The 22,970-nt window shown below is 33.7% G+C and overlaps 1 protein-coding gene across 28 annotated transcripts in view; it reads left to right on the top strand.

The window, feature by feature from the left end:
* cac (calcium voltage-gated channel subunit cacophony) overlaps nucleotides 1-22,970 on the top strand; it is a 1,051,854-nt gene that overhangs the window by 921,851 nt on the left and 107,033 nt on the right. For all 28 annotated transcript variants that reach the window (XM_069834011.1, XM_069834005.1, XM_069834017.1 and 25 more), the window contains 3 exons: nucleotides 5,678-5,828; nucleotides 7,970-8,097; nucleotides 19,885-20,087. In XM_069834011.1, the coding sequence (XP_069690112.1) occupies nucleotides 5,678-5,828; nucleotides 7,970-8,097; nucleotides 19,885-20,087 (482 nt within the window). The remainder of the gene's footprint in view (nucleotides 1-5,677; nucleotides 5,829-7,969; nucleotides 8,098-19,884; nucleotides 20,088-22,970) is intronic.

Genomic DNA, 22,970 nt, shown 5'->3' with positions numbered 1-22,970 from the left:
CAGGGATATATCATTTTTCTAAATTTTATTTAAAAAAACATACAATTCTGAATAACACAGGTTCAAATTGAAAATATGTAGTAATAATAATAATAACAATAATAAAAAGGTCACAGCCAGGGATCGAACACAGAACATTTTCTTGACAGGCTACCATGCTACCCATTCAACTATTAAGAAGATACGAATGTAGAGTACAGGGCATATCAAAAGTCCGGTAACACTTTCAATATTTTATTACACAAAAACTACTAATGATAGCACTTTCAAACACACATCAGTTTAAAGTCAAACTCTCAAAGTTCGTTTTACACCTTACAGAGATTCAATGTGTGAACCACGAGTGACTCGGCAGATGTCCAAACGATAATCAAACTCTTCCCTTACCCTTTTCAACATATCCTCTGTGACCGTGGCGGCAGCTTCTCGAATTATGATATTAGTTCCTCTAAATCAGGTGGCAAAGGCGGTACAGACACACAGTCCATTAGGTACCCCCATAGAAAAAAGTCACATGCAGTCATATCGGGTGACCTTGGTGGCCATGTCATGAAACATCTGTCCCTTACTCCAGCATGTCCTATCCAACGATGAATGTCTAGTCACAGTAGCCTCAATGAAGAAGAAAGGTCCATACAGTTTTCGTTGTGACAACGCGCAGAAAACATTCATCTTTGGTGAATCACGTTCATGTTCAATGATTCTGTGAGGTTTCTGTGTACCCCAAACACGACAGTTGTGCTTGTTAATTTTCCCACTCATGTGGAATGTCGCTTCGTCACTGAAAATTAACAACAGGCAGCAGATGACGATGACTTATTCTGCCGCTTAATTTTCAGCGACGAAGCGACATTCCATACGAGTGGGAAAATTAACAAGCACAACTGTCGTGTTTGGGGTACACAGAAACCTCACAGAATCATTGAACATGAGCGTGATTCACCAAAGGTGAATGTTTTCTGCGCGTTGTCACAACGAAAACTGTACAGACCTTTCTTCTTCATTGAGGCTACTGTGACTGGACATTCATATCTGGACATGTTGGAGCAATGGTTGGTGCCTCAACTTAGACAAGATCTCGATGACGATTTCATCTTTCAGCAAGATGGGGCTCCGCCACATTTCCACAATGCAGTTCATGCTTACCTGAATACGGAGATGTCTGATCGTTGGATAGAACGTGCTGGAGTAAGGGACAGATGTTTCATGAAATGGCCACCAAGGTCACCCGATATGACTGCATGTGACTTTTTTTCTATGGGGGTACCTAAAGGACTGTGTGTTTGTACTGCCTTTGCCACGTGATTTAGAGGAACTAAAAACCATAATTCGAGAAGCTGCCACCACGTTCACAGAGGATATGTTGAAAAGGGTATAGGAAGAGTTTGATTATCGTTTGGACATCTGCTGAGTCACTCGTGGTTCACACATTGAATCTCTGTAAGGTGCAAAACGAACTTTGAGAGTTTGACTTTAAACTGACGTGTGTTTGAAAGTGCTATCATTAGTAGTTTTTGTGTAATAAAATATTGAAAGTGTTACCGAACTTTTGATATGCCCTGTATAACGTTGAATTTGGTTGCCCTATATTATCTCTAATATCTGTTTCTCAATCAACAAGCATTTAAACATATGTTCACACATTGCACTGTGTGATAGAAAATAAATTCCTATTACTGTTACATATAAATGTAGCTTCTCAACATTCTAAATCTTGATTGCAATGCATGTTCTTGTATATCTCAATATCAGGATTAATTTTAATTGTATTATTGTGCTTTATATGCATGTTAAATTTATGCCGGTAATTCTACCGTTTGGTAGTCTGTTCAAAAAACACGGCCATTCACTTTATGTTTCCATGAGTGTACATTATGACACGTTCTGGCACTCAAAAGTTTATAAATGATCTGATCCATCTTCGTTATATACTTCTACTGAATTTATAAATGTAGATTTTCCTTGGTAATATTTTCTCATCCATTCTTAATATATGTTCCTCCCATTTAATCCAATATATTTCTGTCTTAAGCGATATTATTTTCTTATAATTTGTTGCAAAAAAACTCTGTTTAAAATATCTATCATTTGTCTGAAAGCCGTTAATGATCTAAAAAATTGTGTTCCATTCTTTTGTGTCTCTGTCTCTTTGTAACCAAGCTTCAGTACCAAAACAAAAGTTTGTTTGGATGAAATTCTGTATTGTATGAGCAATACATTTATTGACATAACTTCCCAAAATATTTTATGTTTTATTCAAATTATTACTTTTGTTATGCGTATCTTATGTTTTAGTTACTGAAATTTTATTATTGAGATACAGTGCAACCTGTCCTATTACTTACCCCTTGATTGATGTTTTGGAGCTTATCAGATCTTTTCTTTAATTTCCATAGAGAGATGCTTTTTTTTTTTCAGATTTTGAAGTAATTTTAATAAAGACCATATTCTGCTCATTATTTTTTAAACATATTCCATTCTAATTCATTACAAACCTCTTTATAGTGTTACTGCCAGTATTTGTGCCAGCATAAGAGATTAATATAAGTAAATCAATGTTACATGACTGAATATTCAATATAATTTTCTATATATCATCAGATCATATCTTCAATTTTTATTATTTTTATTATTTATACCCTCGTACCAGTACTTCATCTTCGTAATCATATTTTAATTTCTCATTTGTTAAGTAACTGCTACTCTTCATATAGCATTGTTAGATGGCAGTTATTATGTAAATGTATATAATATCGTCCATAATAATAGTCTTATATGTGAAGACAAATCTGGTCAAGATGAAGGAAAGGTAAACTATACTGTACAGTATTTTCACTAGTTACAAGGTTGCACATTCTTGTGGAGTCTGGTGATACACTGGGACATATCACCTTTTGTACTTGATTCACAACACATTGCACAGCTTTGTTGATGATCCATTGCTGATAAATCACAGGCAAGTTCAACCACAGCCAAACATCACTTAACACTCATGGAACAAATAACACATTAAAGATGATCTAGTGTTGCTACACATGCTTTCATTGTTGTTGAGTGTTGTTGTATCATAAAAATCTGTGTTGTGTTGTTGTATTTACTATAGAAAATATTAAATTTTCACATCTTAATTTTGCAGAAATGAATATATTGGATAATACAGTTCATCTTAACTCTGATAGCAATACAAATATTATACAATTTAATATCACTGTAGTAAAATATCCATAAATTGATTAGAAGCACTATAGTAATTGTTGAATCACTTTAAGTATGTAACTTGTTGAATTTTCTTAAGTTAAAGTTGCTGGGTGTTATTCAGAATTTTATTCTGTTTGTTGTCATTTCAGTGTCAGTTTTTATATCTAAAAATAAAAAAAAAAGAAAGATTTCTAACTGAACCTAGAATGACAATATTTTTAAAGTGAAGTTACTGAATAATGCCCTTCTACCATCTCCATCTCAAAAAAGAATCTTGGTCAAATAACAGCTGACAATACAGTCGCCAAAGAGTTATAATTAGGGTACCTGTACTCAAAGTTCCCCCCCCCCCACATACATCTTATGAGGTACCGGTACCAGTACATATCCAAACCATAAGAGAACTTATTCTCAAATCTGGCTACAAAGCTGAAAAACAACTTTTTACGTATGTGAAGAAGCAGATAGTTTCAGGTTTTAGGATATGTTTATTTAATACCTAAAGTGTCTGTTGTCATTTTAATTATTATTGAAATCAGGATATCCCATTAATACTCGACATACATTACTTACTTACAAACTGCTTTTAAGGAACCCGCAGGTTCATTACTGCCGTTGCGGGTTCGATCCCGGACCAGGTCGATAGCATTTAAGTGTGCTTAAATGCGACAGGCTCATGTCAGTAGATTTACTGGCATGTAAAAGAACTCCTGCGGGACAAAATTCCGGCACATCCGGCGACGCTGATATAACCTCTGCAGTTGCAAGCGTCGTTAAATAAAAAACATAACATCATTACCGCCCTCTCATAAGCCCGCCATCGGTCCCTATCCTGTGCATAAATTACTATATATTAAATTATTTTTTTCTTACTATAATTAACATAATAATATACGAAATTAATTATGAAATTATTATAAATGCCGATATTATTAACATTTGAAAACAGCTTAAATTGGTATCTATATGCTATAAAATCGGTACTGGTACTATCATCATTATGATCCAATTTTTGTATTTCATATCAGTCTAAAGATTTAAATTGACCCATGCAGTGTTATATCTGAGAGGACTCGACTCTTTGTAGAATGTCTTAAGTGATAATGTCGTTTTGTCTTGTTTATGTTTTAATTATCTCTCAAAATTGATACGAATTTATAGCCATCACTTGTACTATTGAAGTGAATTATTCAGTCAGTGATATCATATTACAGGCCTACATAAGAAAATTTAATTACTACGGTAATAATTTTGGGTGTTCAAACTAACTGTGCTACAAAATTCTTGTTTGCATAAATAATTAATTAGCAACTATTGATTTACTTAATAGAGGAAAGAATAATACATTCTTCTTTGTGAACAGTTTGATAAAGTCGTTTGTTTGTTATCATGAAAAGTTTCCTTACGAAGTAATGAAAGTCACTTTCTTACATAAAAGCCATTTTAAGAGCATTGAAATTCTAATAATTCGTTGCACACAATATACATGAAGGCTTCTACTTAAAATTTTATTGCGTAGCAGTAGTAATCTTTTCAATGGCAAAGCACATAGCATAATGAGATAACTGACTAACGAATTTGGAGCTCACACAGATATTTAGTCAGTCACAAGATTCCTTGGAAAGGTATGAGAATCGCGCTTGTCATTGTAGAATATTCTTCCTGAACTTACTCCTTTAGACAGCCAGTCTGTTAGTAGTTAGTTAATTTCATATATTATATAGTGATTTTGTTAACGTGCATATGAGCCAATCTTTAAATTCAACGCTAATATAAATTGTTTGTTTAAAAATAATAGTAGTATAAGGAAAATATTGCACAATTTCATATGAAGTGAAAAATGTTACATCACTGTTGCAATACAGTGCTAACTCTTCAAATTTGACTTCTGAAGACAATAGGTATGGTAAATTTATCCTTTTTATGTAAATTTAGCAAGATATATGCCTTAAATTTTATTGCCTGAGTCTTTTGATTAAGCTGTTTAAGCAATCGGTTGTTTTTGTTTAAGATAACTTACAATATTTTTCTCCATGTTGAATCTTTCATACACTACTTTTAACACTTGTATATAAATAATTGATTAAATGGCGATCTTAGTCGTGTTAATTACAAGCACATGCTTACATAATTAATATGAGTAAGATCGCCATTTAATCAATTATTTATATTTTTCTCGTTAAATGTACACGAAAGATTCAATGAGTAGGAACTTTCAATTAACGGAGTATTTTTTCAGAAATGTATATCCACAACGGTACAGGCTATGTTAATATTATTGATATATTAAATTTATTTATTGGTCTATTTCACAAACATAACATGCATTTTTTAAACATATTTCAGCATGACAATCATGTGCATTTGCTTATATTTACGATTCCAAATTGGAATAAAGATGACCAAGAATCTTTCGTGAGGTTGAGGTGGTAGCATTTAGAATGAGAGTTAAGGTTGTGTGGGTGTTGGAACATTACAGGTGTGCGACAGGAGAGGCTTGGCCATCCATAATGTTGTCTTGCATCAAAGGACGGCCTTGCGATCCTCTTGCCAGGAAGCCTGAACTCGATTGTGGCTCAAACCTCGCCTACGCTTACTTTGTCTCTTTCATATTTTTCTGCTCATTTCTGGTAAGTTACACTTTATATCTTTAGAGATAAATGATGCCTGTTGTCATTAGCATATTCTGAAGTGAACAGAAGCATGTATGGTCGCCATGTCTCATTAAAGAATACTTCAAAATACAAATACATATTTCGTAATTTTATTCGTTTCGTTATAATTTTTAATATATATAATTTTAATGTGTACCTACATGATTTTATTCACTCTTTGTTGCCTATTTCAAAATATCATTACCGTACATAATATTTTTATTTACTTTTAATTATACATGCATACATATATAGGCATGCATACACACACACAGTTTGCAATTTTAGTAAACAATTTTATGCATATTTTAGTGTATACATGTACTTTTATTAGTCTTACATATTTTTAATTGTCTGACATATATTACTTAATATCTTATTTTCTATGTTTGTTGTAAACCAGATGTTTGAAAATAATACATTATTGTATCTTTATTAACATTTAATATCACGTGCTTTCCTGATAGTCATATAAATAAGTCAATCAAAAATTACTTACATGCGTGTTCTTAGGTCTGTAAAGATCCTCAATCTTGGTCCTGAGTATGTCACTGACTTGCTACAGGTACAACTTTGATTATTGTCGTTATTTCGCTCCTAGAAGTGCTACGGTTATCAAAATAATTATATTCTAATCAATTCAACTTGCTTTATAATGACAAATCGTTCCTAAAATTGTACCCATTTACTTTACAAACAGGCCTACATACCGGTATTCCTATACATTATGTTGTAACTTCGAACAAAAATGTTATTACAAGAAATACCATCCCTTACCACAATCTTATTGTAAATAAAAATAGCATTTAATATTATTTGTGAAGAAAAACAAATTGTAAAGTTCTTTATTATTTTCACATTCTAGCACTTTTCGAGTCATTTTGTGTAAAGTGAAACTGCATTATTTGCATACAAAAATCTTTCACTGGCTGTAATTCAACAGTCTAAACTAATTTCAAAATGACTTCGTCCAGCTGTGTGATTTATATCATTATGAAACATGGGCATGTAATTAGCAGACCTCAAGATTGTACAATTTTTAATCATTCAGTAGTAATGTACCAGTACTCATATAATTACAATTTTTCCAAATCGAATTTACTGACAAGAAATATATAACCTGACTAAAAGAAGTAACGATAGTCGAATTTCTACTATTATGTTGTGAGATTGAAGTTTTGATGACAGTTCAGTCTAGGGTAGTTGTTAGTACTGGTAGTAGTAGTTGTGAAATAAAACATCTCCAGTGTTTCAGAACTCCTTACTGTTTTATCTTCACGACAGTTTATATAACTGAAGCAAATTAAAGATATATTCCAAAACCTATGATTTTAACATCATTTACAGTACCTAACTCAGCATGAATATTAGTACAAATTTTTATAAATATTCTATGAGATAGATATTTTAACATTTCATATCAACAGCCGTTGTTAGAACTTCATTCTGATTGAAGTAATTACGGTGCTATAATAGTTGTACTGTTGAGAAAATTAGCAGTAGTAATTATTATTATGAAATCAAAATATAAAATACTAAAAATTACGATTTCCTCAAAACACAGTTCTGAATATAGATTGCTGGAAGTTTATTTTTTTTTATTTCTTTTTTATTTATTTATTTTTTTTGTTAAGTTTCAAAACATTTGTATTTTAATGTTAAAAAAAATTATAATTATATTTTGTGGACCATAAAAACCAAGTGCTTTATTAATCACGTGCGCCAAGTCAAGCTATGCTTGATAGGGTTGCAGATGAGCTGAAAGTCTGATTCACAGTGATTATTTCTCAAAATGGAGAACAATGCGTAACTATTAGGATATGAGCCCATGCTCATTTGAACTTTTTGCTCAAAATGACTTCAGCAGTAAGTTCAGTAAGTGCCAATAGAATGTGATCTTAACTTTCAACGAAATGCAAAGGAATATCGTTACAGTTTATGTATATCCACAACAGGAATTACTGTTTGTACATAAGAAAATCCATATTTCTCATACTTTACTTGAATGTTAGCCCAATACTTCACTTGTGTATTGTTGTAGTGACTAAAGTTTGAAATCACTGTCCTCAATTTATTGTAAGTAAAGCAAAGATCATGTGAACATTTTCCTTCTTCAGATGTTGAATCTGTTTGTGGCTGTTATCATGGACAACTTCGACTACTTGACGAGAGATTCGTCCATATTGGGCGCTCACCACTTGGACGAGTTTGTCCGAATATGGGCCGAGTACGACCCAAATGCTACGTGAGTACTCAACGTTCATCTTACTTGATAAAACTTTTAGGTGTAAATTAAAAACTTAATTTTAAACATTGCAGACAAACACGAAGAGAAAACAATTCAAGCTGCTGTTATGTTGTAAATTCTGACATAACTCTGTACTTCAGGTAGAATTTTCGTAATAATACACTACAAAAAGATATCAGATTCTAGGATACACTCATTAAGTTCATATTTTAATATTTTTACTGAGCAGTGGTAAAGCTGGATATAATTGGCTGGGGAATCTAGGATTTAACTTATGTATTCTTGTAAATTGTCTGATGGTACTTTTCCTTCTCTTTGAACAGATCAGTGAAACAATTCGTGAAATTTGACTCTTTGAAAACGAATTAGACACGTTGCTTGTTGATAAACTTTATTAAGCTGGTTGCCCAAAATATATTATTTGTGGTGACAGATGTATTTGGTTTTATCAGGATTACACATCCACATATTAATAATTTAATTACTCACTTGAAGAAAGGACATATTTTCAATGATTGATTAATTTTCACTATTCCAAAAGTTTTGTCATATGTCTTAATTTTTTTCTTGTAATAATTCAAAAGAATGCAAGTTTTCTAAATTTTCGAAATGTATTCCCATTGTGTTAACTAATTCGTAAGTTATATTAAAGTGTTAAGTGTTAAAAGTAATACTCGTTGATGTTCAAAGTTTTGCTGGCCTGAATACATTCATTAGCTATTTTCATTTTGCAGATTTTTATGGTTATGCAATTTACTTTTATTTTACAGTTACATATATTTACATTAGATGTACATTTTGCTTGCAGAACTTTAAATGAATGCTTTGTGAAGTAAGATATCTTGTTGAACAAGTAGTACAACACATAGAGAAACCTAGGTCTTCTAACACTTACCAAGTTCTGTCGATCCATTAACACATTCATCATCATTATCAAGAATCTATATGAGATCATTTAAGGACTTTTAACTTCTGTTGCTTTGCATGCTGAGCATATCTTAGGTACCGGGATCGATCCCAGTCCCAGAACAATTTTCCCTTGAAATTATTCAAGTCTGCTTTACAGGGAGCTTTACCTGAAAAACTAGACTTGCATAATATATACATTATTGTATGTACGTTGACAGAAAACCACAATTCAAAGTCATACAGAGTTTGTGTGCAGTCGATGTGGGTCTCTGGCATCTTGTCAGCTCACTCGAGTTGTGTGGATATAAGGGGAAAAATTGAGACGGTGTCGGGTGGAGTTCCTGGGTAGCTCAGTTGGTAGAGCACTGGTACATTGAACCAGAGGCCCCGGGATCGATAACTGGCCCCGGAATAATTTTTCCCTTGAAATTATTCAAGTGTGCTTCACAGGGAGCTTTACCTGAAAAACTATACTTCCATATCTCAGGTAGTTTGAAACTTGCATCTGTCAGCAGTTGAGTTAGTTCTCTTTGGCAATTTACTGAAATACAGAGTGATCTGTCTGGGAAGACATAAACTAAAAATGCTATAACATGAGACGTGTTGCTGTTTATTTTTCATAATCTGTAAATACATGAATGATGGGAGTTCTGCCCAATTAGACCTTAGTATGCCACCATTGTTTGCACAGCAGAATTCATGTCACGAGGTTTATTTCTCCCATGTCTAATGTACCAATAATACCTTGGGTAGTTTTTCCAAAAATTGAGACAATCTTTGCTTTGAGACCAACAATATGCCTGGGCTGCTGTGCATAGAAAAAAAGCCCAAACAAAGAAACGAAATGGCATCAGGTCTGAAGAATTTGGATACCATGCAATTGGCCAACAATACCTCACCAGTCAATGTCAAATGTTATTCACGAAGTTCTTTTCTTCAATGAGGTGATGGGCCATACTGCTGGAACACCATCCCTATGTTGTTTTTCTGTTGCAGCTGTGGTATGAGAAATAAAATGTGATCTGTTTCAGGAGACATCGCTTAATGCCTGAACATATTGCATGCTGTAGAGATAGTTTCAGGTAACATTGACAAGTTGTGTATAGCATAGCCTTTTCTATGGACAGTTTTGTAAGGCTCTTCTTGGAACTTGCTTAATACCAGTACCAACAGCAGCTTCGATTTCGAAATCACGCCTATGGCCATCAGTGTATGGCATATTAACAGATCCACTTTCTTCAGATGTGAGATACCATAACCTTATCGACTTATAATTTAGAGCTCTCCAAACATCATCCTCATTGTTAAAATGAAGTTACTAGTTGCCTTGCAATAAACGACATTTTGTTTATTCAGTCATTGCTAAGTGGCAGTGTTGTTGTTTTCTAATGCCAGGCGTTTGACAATAAAGTCATTTGACCTCTTGCACTCCAATATTTTTCAAAGATATTATCATGGCCAGCCACTGAAGCACAGATTTTGAGGTGTTCCGAATCCATTTCTTGGTTTGAGTTGCACAATGGACAGTTAGGGGACTGATATATTCCAATTCTATGCAAGTGTTTGGCCAAACAATCATGGCCTGTTGCCAATCTAAATGCAGCTACAGACGATTTTCGTGGTAAATCAGGAATTAACTGTGGATTTTGATGCAGAGAGTTCCATTTTTTTCCCTTGGGATTGTGTTATCAAATTTTGTTTGTTGAAGTCTAAGTATGTAGATTTAATAAATCTTTTCACAGAGTAATACGTAGATTTAGTAACAGGTCTGTAAGTAGCAGTGCTGCCCTTCTTTGCTAAAGCATCCGCATTCTCGTTTCCCAGGATTCCACAATGGGATGGTATCCATTGGAATACAATTCTTTTATTGAGTGATATTAATTGAGAGAGCATTTTAGTTATTTCTGCTGTTTGAGATGAAGGTGTGTGTTTAGAGACTATTGATAGAATAGTTGCTTTGGAGTCTGACAATATAACTGCATTTTTAAATTTACTGATGTGGCATAGAAGATTCCTGAGACTTTCACTTATTGCAATGATTTCTCCATCAAAACTTGTTGTTCCATACCCAAGAGATCTATAAAGTGAGAAGAGACAGCACGTAACACCTGCACCAGCACCTTGTTCTCTGGAGATCAAGGATCCGTGGCAGTGTGACTTCTTATGTTCGTAAAAAGAATGATACAAAACTCCTGCGCTTTTAATGATATATTGGAACTAAAATAACTTTTGTATCACTCCTGATATAATTTTCATAGCGATTTTATTTTATGTCTTCCCAAATGGTTCAGACTATATGTGGCAGTCAAGTCGCACTTTCTAATTGTTTTTTTAACCACTTGAGAGCAGCAAACGAATTTGTGCATAATAGTAAGTGAACATTGCATTGAAAATTTTTGTTTTATGATTCTTTGCATACATTGAAACTTCCCATTATAGCAGTTTCAGTGTGGGTTTAACACCCCATTTTCTTAAAATCACTAAAAATAACTTCAGCTAGTCTGCAAGTAATTTGGTACCGGTATTTGTAGACACCGTAGAATTCCACAAATACCAGTACCATATTTCTTGAACAGTATCACCAACGCAATAGTAAAATTTAACTTTCGTCTAAACTGATTAGATACGTCTAATGTTTCATCAGTTTGAACTGATCTGAAATTACATATAGAAAATTATTTCTGAATTTCTTAATTTATCACCTGAATTACACAGTCATTAAGGTCATTTTGTTTAAAGAAATAAATATCAAAAGTCCTTCAATAACTGTCTATTCAAAATACAAAATATTACATAGGTTACATGAACGCATCTTTGACTAGCTCTTTCGCTATTATAATAGCATCTTCAGGTCAGACTTACGAGATATTAAGCTTTTCATATAAAGACGTAGATGGACAAGTAACATCGAAATATGTTAAGGTACATGATGTGAGAATATAAAAAAACTACAATGATAAGAAGAACAAGCAAAATTTGACTTATGAACAGTCGAATATATATATATATATATATATATATATATATATATATATATATATATATATATGACAGTAAACCTTCATGAGGTCTAAAAAATTAATACATAAAAGTATTTGGAGTTAAAGCCTGCAGAAACATGTATGCAGCTTATAGAACAAAATTTGTTTAAAAATTGAAGTCTGCAAAACATATATGCAGCTTAAAATTGAGACACAGACAGTTAAAAGAATAACAAATTAAAATATTGTTTTGCATCAGTCATCACGACGTGGCAGCACATTGTAAAATCTGCAAAAATCAATAATAAGTTTTAGTGAAGGGACCTGTATAGAAACAGAAAGAAAAATGAAGTGGCGATAAACCACTTACGAGATCTTTGGTGTTGGAGTAGTAAAAAGAAGTAATGTTGCCTGGTCGGTAGCATGGTAATGACTGGTGCAATAACACAGTATAAGAAAAAAAGTCATGACGTAAGTGGAGGGGGATACGTGCCGCAGTGAGAAGAGTTTCCATTGGCTAATTTAAATAAGGGGTTACCGGAACTAGGTAATTGTTCATTAATTAATGAAACAGTATTATTAAGCGATTTAGCTATGTAAAATTCTTCAGCAACTAAATTAAAAGTTCCATTACTGATGGGTTTTAAAATCTGTAAAGCGTCGGACATTTTTTTAAGTTCATGGTTGTTCTCAATCAAACGGGTTGTGAATTTGGATTTATTATGATTGTGACGGAAATCTGCTTTATGTTCAGAATATCTAGTCCTAAAATTCCTTTTAGTTTGGCCAATATACTTTTTTGGGCAATTCTTACAATGCAGCATGTACACTCCACCACCAGCATATTTATCAAAGTTACAAATATTGTTTGAAATAACATTATTAAGTTTATTACCTGTTCTAAAAGAGACCTTTACATTTTCTTTTTTGAAAAAATTATGCAACTTGTATGATACATTATTATAAAAAGACATTGTGTTCCAGTATTTAGATTTTTTAGTATCAGTCAAGGGCATGAGCGTAATATCTGAACTCTTGTTTAAAAGAGATTTTCTTTTAGAAAGAAGTCTATCTATCAATTTTTTATTGAATCCATTTTCTATTGCAAGTCCTACTATATATTTGTATTCTTTTAAATAATTTTTCTTGGAAAGGGGGACATTCAACAATCTATCAATTAAGAAAACGAAAGTACTATGCTTATGAGACTGGGGATGACTGGATTGGCAGTGAATAGTATGGGTAGTGTTTGTAGGTTTTCTAAAGATATCGTAATCAAAACCTTTATGTTTTCTGATGACTTTTAAGTCTAAGAAATGTATAGATTTGTTACATTCAAGTTCTATGGTAAATTTTAAGTTAGGATGTAAACTATTAAAAGAATGCAAGATACCTTCATGGGTGTCAGCATGACTCTCAAAAACTAACAAGGTGTCGTCAACATATCTGTTGTAAGAAATGATGTTATGTTTAGCAGCAAGTTTATCGATATGTTTGTCTTCCAAGCTCTGTAGAAATACGTCGGCTAAAAAACCGGGTTCGAATCCCGGTCAGGGCAAGTTACCTGGTTGAGGTTTTTTCCGGGTTTTTCCCTCAACCCAATACGAGTAAATGCTGGGTAACTTTCGGTGCTGGACCACGGACTCATTTCACCGGCATTATCACCTTCATTTCATTCAGATGCTAAATAACCTAGATGTTGATACAGCGTCGTAAAATAACCCAATAAAAAAAAAGACATAAGGGCTCTGTACAGTCCATCCACTAAACCTGGTAGGCCGAAGTGCTGTTCAGTATTGTCGAGAGGTGATTAATTTCTTTTCTGCAGTGCAGTTCCTGAATGCCTTGTTTTCAGCTTCAATCAGCTGCTGGAAAATCCTGAAAGATTGTATTGGAAATGAAAGTGTCTTAAAATCTCATTTCCCTCTGATAATAGATGGAGACACATGCCATGGCAACAGCAGCTATTTTTAAATCTTTCCTTAAAATTTTTCGAAGCATTAGAATACAATTGAAGCCCAATTACAAAAGGGAGACACTACAAGAGAAGTAAATAATATTGAAAATAATTTGCAAGAGCTAGAATTCATTTTTATATTGGATTTTTAGGAGGAGAGTTTGCAAACTTTTCACGGAGAAAAGAAAGTTCCACAGAATGAGAATGTGAACTTAAAAATATCTGTATGAATCATTAGCTGACTGTGCACTTCACGAGATGAATTTGAAAGATATTACGCAGCTACAAAGGAAATGCTACCAGGTGTTAATTACAAAGCAGCTCAAACTCGTAGATGTATCAGAAAGAAGGTATCCAGTGATGGAGATGTCAGAATAAATTTCGTATCACCATCTTTGCACAACTTTTGACAAACTTGAAAGCGAAATGAGAAGAAGAGGAGTTTTTTAAATTTTTGTATTGAGTAATGAGTGAATGAAAGTTTGTGCCATGATGAGGCAGAAACGTAAACTCAACAAAATAACGAACGTCTGTAGTGTAAAGTTCAAGAAACAGTGTGGTGATAGTGGAAATGAAATAACTAGTAGTGAGTCTTAATATAAAGCTGTAAGTAAACATATTCCTGTCATTCAATCAGGCTATAGTATTACTGGTAGTATGCCAACCGCAAGTGATGTCAGAATTAAATCGTGTCAAAGATATTAATGTGTTCATTTTTTAAAAAAGCACAGGCCTAACATTAAATTATTGTGAAAAATCTGATATTTTTATGAACATTTGGGTACTAGAAGAAAATTTTGAATTCATGTGTCAGCAGATTGGTGGTCAAAACAGAATATTTTCTTTTTCTTGGCTGAAAAAGTTATAAAATGACTTGTGTACTCTCAAAGTGAAGACAGTGCCTGCTGCAAGATCTGTATGGTGTTTGCTATTAATGAAATAGATCCTACAGTAGATTTAAAAAATAAGCCGTGTTTATGGTAGCTTAGCTTCAAACACATGTTATTTCACTGCTTAATAACGTAATAATCGTATTAAAATGTAGGAAACATAACAAACAGTAATTAACCTACTGAACTCAATCCTGAAAACCAAAATCCATTTGTTGTCATAAAACTGGCATAAATATTTATGAAATATTTAGAGGATTCTTAGGTAAGCTCAACATTATCACTAAAATTATACGATTGTATCATAGACATGTTAAAAGAATAGAATTAATTAATTATGTCACGATCTGGATTTGAACTCATGACGAAAATATTATAGAGCCAAATCTCAGTCACTCTGTAGTCTTTAGTTGCGGACACTTATCTAAGTAAATATGTCTACTGCAGTGAGCATTTCGAACTTACTATAATGGATACTTTATTAATTTTTTTTACCACTTTCATTTGTTACAATATTTTTTTTGTTGTTGTCTTTTCGACATTTCTGGTCTTCTCTCCTTGCTGTGGCTTAATTGTAACCCACTTCTGAGGTTGGGGCGCCTGGAAGGCGGAGTTACATTACCCCGATGATGTGATAGGATGATTATGATGATGTGGTGCCAGGAGAGGTCTTAAATCTAAACTTAACCTAAAGTCCAGACCATGGACGAACACAGGAATAATCCCCTTTAAGGAAAAATTCCTGTGCTCTGACCGGAAATCGAACCCGGGACCTCATGAACTATAGCCAGAAGCTCTGACCACTAGATCATGAGGCTGGTCATTTGTTACAATATAGAATGTTGCCAAGAAATGATTTGGCCTTTGTTACCGGTACTGCATATCTAGATTGAAACTATTAAGACATAACCCTTTAAAACATACTGTCTTCTGAACTCAGCTGAGGCCTTCCCACACATGCTCAAATCCGCTTTTCTCAGACTTAGAAAATTCCAACCAGCTATTTTTTTGTTTGGGGAGGGGGGGAACTACTGTACATGTGCATTCTGTTAAATGAATGATTGAAAAGCTATATGTCACTTTGTAAGCTCGTAGAATTATTTGTTGTGAAATATTAGTTAAAAATTAGGAGAGTTTCAGAGATTTTGATGGCCATTTGTCAAAAGTCACCACATGGCTTCAGCTCTGACATTCCTTCAGTGCGAGGTAGATGGCAGATTCCTCAGTTACATAGTTACTAGTCATGAAACGTGGATTTCATACTCAAATGTGGAAATGAAGCAACAGTTGATGTGGTGAATTCACATAGGTTTCCTCAAGCCAAAAAAAAAAAAACTCATTTGTGACAAAAAAGTCATGGCCACCATTCCTGTAGCAAGAAACCACAGTTAATGCCAAAGCTTAGGCTTTCTATGAAATCCTGACAAAATTGTAGCAAAGGTCAAAAACAAAAGACGTGGTTTGTTAGCTTGTGAGGACACCATTTTGTGAATGAGAACCTGAAAGCAGCAGTAAAGAAATGGATATCTTATGTCATACTACGGTAAATGTCTTAATTGCAATGGTTTTTTTTTTAAGTGGGTTATTTTACGATGCTGTATCAACATCTCAGGTTATTTAGCGTCTGAATGATATGAAGGTGATAATGACAGTGAAATGAGTCCGGGGTCCAGCACCGAAAGTTACCCAGCATTTGCTCATATTGGGTTGAGGGAAAACCCCGGAAAAAACCTCAACCAGGTAACTTGCCCCGACCGGGAATCGAACCCGGGCCACCTTGTTTCGCAGCCAGATGTGCTAGCCATTACTCCACAGGCGTGGACTATTGCAATGGTGATTACATGAAAAAATAACCATGATTATAAATGTAAAAGTTAGGTATAATAAATACATGTAGTAGTAATTTATTCACCATAAAGATTTTTACAAATCATGGCTTCATCAATCTTATTTCTAGTTCTTAATCTAGTTTCTGATTATACTATTGGCATATTTATGACGTTGTAACATTGTTATTGCAGGACATCTACTGACACGAATTAAGAAGGATTACAACTAAGATAATACAAAAATAATCTCAATAATAATAATAATAATAGAAATGTTTTAATAGTAGTAACGACCTATATGCCTTCACAATTACATTTAGTACTTTCATGCAATGTCTAAAGACATAACTTACTCTACAGTATATGGCATATGATGCAGCAGCAACCTATTGACTATGCTTTGAAATTTCTTTTGTTTACTACTTATTATGAAGCTTGGAATTTTATTATACATGTTTATGCCTCTATGTAAAATATTTTTAAGACTTGTGGTAATTCTATGAGTGGACAAATGGATATGACTTGATGTTCTTGTTTGATACATGTGGTAGTCTGAATTCAATTTGAATTTTGCTTTGTTTTTATGAATGACAGACATTGTTTCTAGAATGTACATACAAGGCATGGGCAGAATTTTGAGTTCTCTAAAAATTGCTTTACTTTGCGACCTTATAGGTACTTGTTTCATAATTTTTATAATTTTCATCTGTAGCTTAAAAATTTCCGTAATTTTGCTTTGCGTCACATAATGGTAGTCATACTGAATCTGGGAATGTATATAGCCAAACATAGTTCTGAGAACTTTATTATAAATTGTTTTGCTTAAAATTCTCAAAGCATATATATAGCAGATCAATTTTTCTATAATCTTCTCAACATGATAATTCCAGGTTAAAGCAGAGTCAATCCAGATGCCTAGGAATTTTGTATTTTTAACTTCCATTATGTCTTTACCATGAATTTTGATCACCACTATTGTTAAAGAGTATGTAACAGTCTTACTATCATTCAGTTGTAGCTTATTTTGCTGAAGCCAGTTTTGGAGGTAGCCATTGCTCTGATCGTCTTTACTTAGCAACTCATTTTTATCATCATCATCATCATCGGCTCAACAACCCATTGAGGGTCCTAGTCTTCCTCAGTATTTTATTCCAGCCGTCTCTACTTCTGGCCTTGACTGTCCACATTCGTGCACCAATAAAGTTGGCCATTTTTACTTTGGAATTCGTAACAGTGGGTTTTTCTGGGATGGGGTCGTCAGCCCTAAGCCCAACCATCCAGCAATCCTGGGTGGCCGATGATTTTCTGTTAGGGTTTTCTCCCTTAGCTGATAGTTCCCAATTATAGTGTCAGGGACTCACTTTTTCGTCCTTGTATGCTTAGCCATAAAACGGTTCCAGGGCCACTACGAGGAAGTGCATAGATATGGCTTGGTAGGAATAAATGGCATTTCTCAAGCTTTTGAATAGCACACAACCATCAGCAGATTGTGTGCCCTTGAGATCACATACTACCCCTTGACCCCCACTCATTTTTATCATTAGAATTAAATAACATATTTGTATCATCAGCAAACAAAGCTGTCTTAGCAAGAGGTATATGATCTGGGAGATCATTAATAAATAACAAAAAAGCACTGGTCCAAGAACTGAGCCGTGCGGAACACCATGTTTCATAGAGGTGGAAGTCAAATGTATTGTGTTTATTTCTACAAATTGTTTTCGACTGTCTAGATATAATTTAAACCAATTACCTGCTAGGCCTCTTATGCCATACGACTCTAATTTAGCTATTAATAGATCATAGTTTACCATGTCAAAGGCTTTACTGAGGTCTATAAAGAGACCAAGACTATTTTCTTCCTTATCTTTTGCTTCGAGAAGATTTTCAATGAAGGAAAAGAGAGCATCTTTTATTGTCTGATTCTTCCGAAAGCCAAATGGAAAGTTTGAAAAAACATTTTGCGATTCATGAAAAGGAACTAGCCTATTATGCATGATTTTTTCTAAGATTTTTGAGAATACTGAGAGCAATGATATTGGTCTATAATTTTCCATGTTTTGTTTGTTACCTTTTTTAAAGACAGGATGGACTTTTGCTATTTTTAAACATTCTGGAAAGATTCCTGTTGATAAAGAATTGTTACATATGTCAGCTAGGGGCACAGAAATGAAGGGTGCACAACTTTTTATTGCAGAATCTGATATTCCATCGGCACCACATGGAAATATATATTTTTAGGCACTGAATAATTTTGGTGATTTCGTCATTATTAACAGGGGATAGAAAAATTGTTTTAGCTATAGGCTACCTGTTGGCACAGATTTGTAATTTAATGGTGGGATCATGTTTTGATTTAGTTTTTCTGCCATATTGGTGAAATATTCATTGAAAATTTCTGCCACATCCTTTGGATCTGTTAGTGTGTTGTTTTGTACTCTTATTTTGATATTTTCTATCCTTTTTTTTCCGTTTCTTTGTTTATGACTTCCCAAATGGCTTTATATCTATTCTCTGCTTTTAAAATAAAATTAATATTACGATATATAGTTTTTTTGCTTCTAGGATAACTTTTTGAGGATAGCTGTGTATTTTTTAAAGTATATTTTAAATTCTTGGTTATCTGTAGTTTTATTAATGTTACTTAAAAGTCTTTCTCTCTTACAAGAGTTTAGGATTCCTGTTGTTATCCATGTTTTATGGGTAGGTACCTTGTTTGTTAGTTTTGTTGTTTTGATAAACTTTTAATTTTAGGAATTCCTGGTTGAAATAGTGAGTTATTATGTTCAAGAATTCTCTTTTAAAGTTAACATCTGGTTCATGGAATATACTGTATTGTCCCAAGTCTCCTTTTGCAAGAGGCGTTTAAAGTATTCAGTACAGTATTTTCTTTTTCCTAGGGCAAAATGTAGAAGAACTCCATTATGATCTGATAAACCTAAGTTGACATCTTCTTGTTTCTGTTTAGTTCTCAAGTGCCACTTACTTTCAAAACGACCTTTGTATATACATGCGAACATGTACACACACACATATACATTCTGGCTGGCAAACATTTGGGGTGTAAAATTTCCAATAAACAATGTGTCAACAAGACTTCTATACTGTATGTAATTTTTTAAAGAAAAAAGTCATTATTTTAAGTAAATAATGCAAGGGAACTGTGGTTCTTGTGTAAATCTCCATATTTCATACTTTTTGTCTTCTCTATTGCACAGGGGTAAAATTCACTACACTGAAATGTATGACATGTTGAAAAACATGGATCCACCATTGGGATTTGGCAACAAGTGCCCCAACAGGTTGGCATACAAGAAGTTGATCCGCATGAACATGCCAGTCGACGATGAGGGCAAAGTCAACTTCACAACAACACTGTTCGCTCTTATCAGGGAGAACCTCAGCATTAAGGTCAGGAGTGGTAAGTAGAAACACATTGCCTGATCTAATTTTTACCCTAGATATTTTCTTTTAATATAACACATCGAATTTTATGTTTTGTTTCTTCACTATAATTAAGTACTGGTACTATAAAGAGAATACTTAATTACTTGTAACTTACAAATGGCCTTTAAGGAACCTGAAGGTTCATTGGCGCCCTCACATAAGTCCGCCATTGGTCCCTATCCTGAGCAAGATTAATCCAGTCCCTACCATCATATCCCAACTTCTTCAAATCCATTTTAATAACCTCCCATCTATGTTTCGGTCTTTCCAAAGGTCTTTCCCCTTAGGTCTTCCAACTAACACACTATATGCATTTCTGGATTCACCCATGCATGCTACATGCCCTACTCATCTCAAACATTAGGAAAATTAAATCCAGACGTATGAGATGAGTAGGCGACATGTAGCATGTATGGGTGAATCTAGAAATGCATATAGTATGCAGTTCTGCATTGTGTAACTTTCTCCATTCTCCTGTAACTTCATCCTCCTTAACCCAGATATTTTCCAAAGCACTTTATTCTCAAACACCCTTAACTTCTCAAAGTGACAGTCTAAGTTTCACAACCATACAGAACAATCGGTAATATAACTGTTTAAAAATTCTAACTTTCAGCTTTTTTGACAGCAGGTTGGATGACAAAAGCTTCTCAACCGAATAATAACAGGCATTTCCCATATTTATTCTGCGTTTAATTTCCTCTTGAGTGTTATTTATATTTGTTACTGTTGCTCCAAGAAACTTGAATTTTTTCCACCTTTTCAATTTCCAATTTTTATACTTCCATTTTGCAATATGTTCTGGTCATGAGACATAATCATATACTTTGTTTTTTCGGGATTTACTTCCAAACCTATCTCCTTACTTGCTTCTTAGGAATCAGATTGGTGCAGCACCATGGCTATAAACTAAATGGAATCATTTATCTTCAAGTACAGTACCGGTACCAGTATATATTACTTTGCTATGTACATAACATTTATCATCATTATGAAATAAACAGAGGTGACAACTATTGCAGATTGTCCGTAATTATTATGGATTTTCTCCCATTATTATGGAATTACAGTTAAAGGGAAAATTTTTACGAAAAAACAATATATGTTTCCCAAGGGATTTAGAAAGGTACAAAATCTCTTACATACTGAAATACAATCACTATTTGAAACAGTGACGAAACATAAGTAGTTTCGTCAGCTATAATAAAAACATAATCAGCTATTTGGATTTCGGCCTTAATTTCCTCTTGATAGATTTCCTATATCATTTTAACAAGCCATCTTTTTTACACCTTTCATTAATTCACGTAAACAGCTTTACAAGCAAGTCACGTTGCTTTTAGGTGTTAATGAGTTTTGCCTGAAATACAGAAACATCCATGATAATCTCAATTTGTAATGCAATGCAAATGTACCTTGTTTTAATTTGACTTCCATCAATCAAGGAAACCTTTCCTTCAAATACTGAAATCCTCTCCATTCTTTATTCATAGCTTAAGAAAGCTTTTTCATTAAATAAGAGGGTGTGTAATAGTGGCAACAGGATATTCATACTTGGTACTAAACGTTTTTTCAAAGGGCTTACTGTCTGAACTCATAATGTTTCTGATCTCAGAAAACAACAGATTGCATTTCTATCCTAAATATAATATACTTTGAGGCCCTTACATATTTCCTGTCCATATATTCAAGGGGAAAACCCATGTTCTAGTGAGTTTCATTTTCATAGCAGACCTGTAGGTACATTCTACAGAGAGTAAATGTTTTCATTGTGTAATGACTGTTACTACTTTAAACTTAGTTTAGAATATAATTATATGTGAAGAGAAATAAAATATATCCGCAGTTCTACAAATAGTCCATTCACATTATCACAATAAACAATAACATTGCATATGAAAAAGGAAATGTACAGATTTTGATGATTATTTCTTTAGATTATGATTTTAATGCCAGGCTAAAGGATTTTCCCCCTTTAGTCAAGATTCTAACAATTCATCTTCGATTTTTTATGAGGCTCAGATTTTTCTCAGGATTGTTTATCTCAGACTGAAATTAAATGAGTTTTTTCTGAATACACCAAGTCGGGATTAAGAGAACTGGTAGACCAATTTCAAGAGAGAAAATCATTGTTTCGTCATTCAGGGGTTTGGGAATTGGTAGAGGATCATCATGCATTACTTCTGATTGAGGTTCTGGCTGATATGTACATCTGTTACCAGGCAATACATCTCACTTGGTGATATGTGTCAGAGGAAGAACAATTGTTTGTGTTACATCTGAAGTCTGACTAATGTAATATGTTACTAGTCAGTGATGTATGCATTGGAGGTGAAAAGGAAATGGCCACCATAGCCCATTATCTCCTGGCTTAATTGCCTCATGAGTGATGCCTTATTGGTTTCATTTATTAAGTTCAAACCTGTCTTTGGACATTTGACTAAACACAGTAACAAGAATATCATGCATCTTTATCTAATGGAAAATTCAAGTAATTTGTAACTTGTTTATTTTTCAAGCAAAGATATACGCCTTAGTTAAATATAAGCAGCAAATGAAAACGTGATATTTTTACGCATTTCATACCATTTGAATAGCAAATACAGAATGATCCATATAAAACTGGTGGTTTTTAAAATATCCCTATTTCTGTTTGATAAAAACTACGAGAGTGCAATTTCTTTCTACACATAAAGTATTTGTGGGAGAATTGTTACCTTGACGATAGATGTTGAAAATGACCTCCTCTTTCCTGTACACACATCTTTACCAGTCAGTCCCTGTTTCCTGTAGTTAGCTGCAACAATTCTTCTTTAAATCCATTGATGTTGGTGATTATAATATTCTTCACATCGTC

Source organism: Periplaneta americana, chromosome 8 (genome assembly GCF_040183065.1).
Source record: "Periplaneta americana isolate PAMFEO1 chromosome 8, P.americana_PAMFEO1_priV1, whole genome shotgun sequence".
Lineage (NCBI taxonomy): Eukaryota > Metazoa > Arthropoda > Insecta > Blattodea > Blattidae > Periplaneta > Periplaneta americana.
This window is presented reverse-complemented; position numbering and strand designations above follow the sequence as displayed.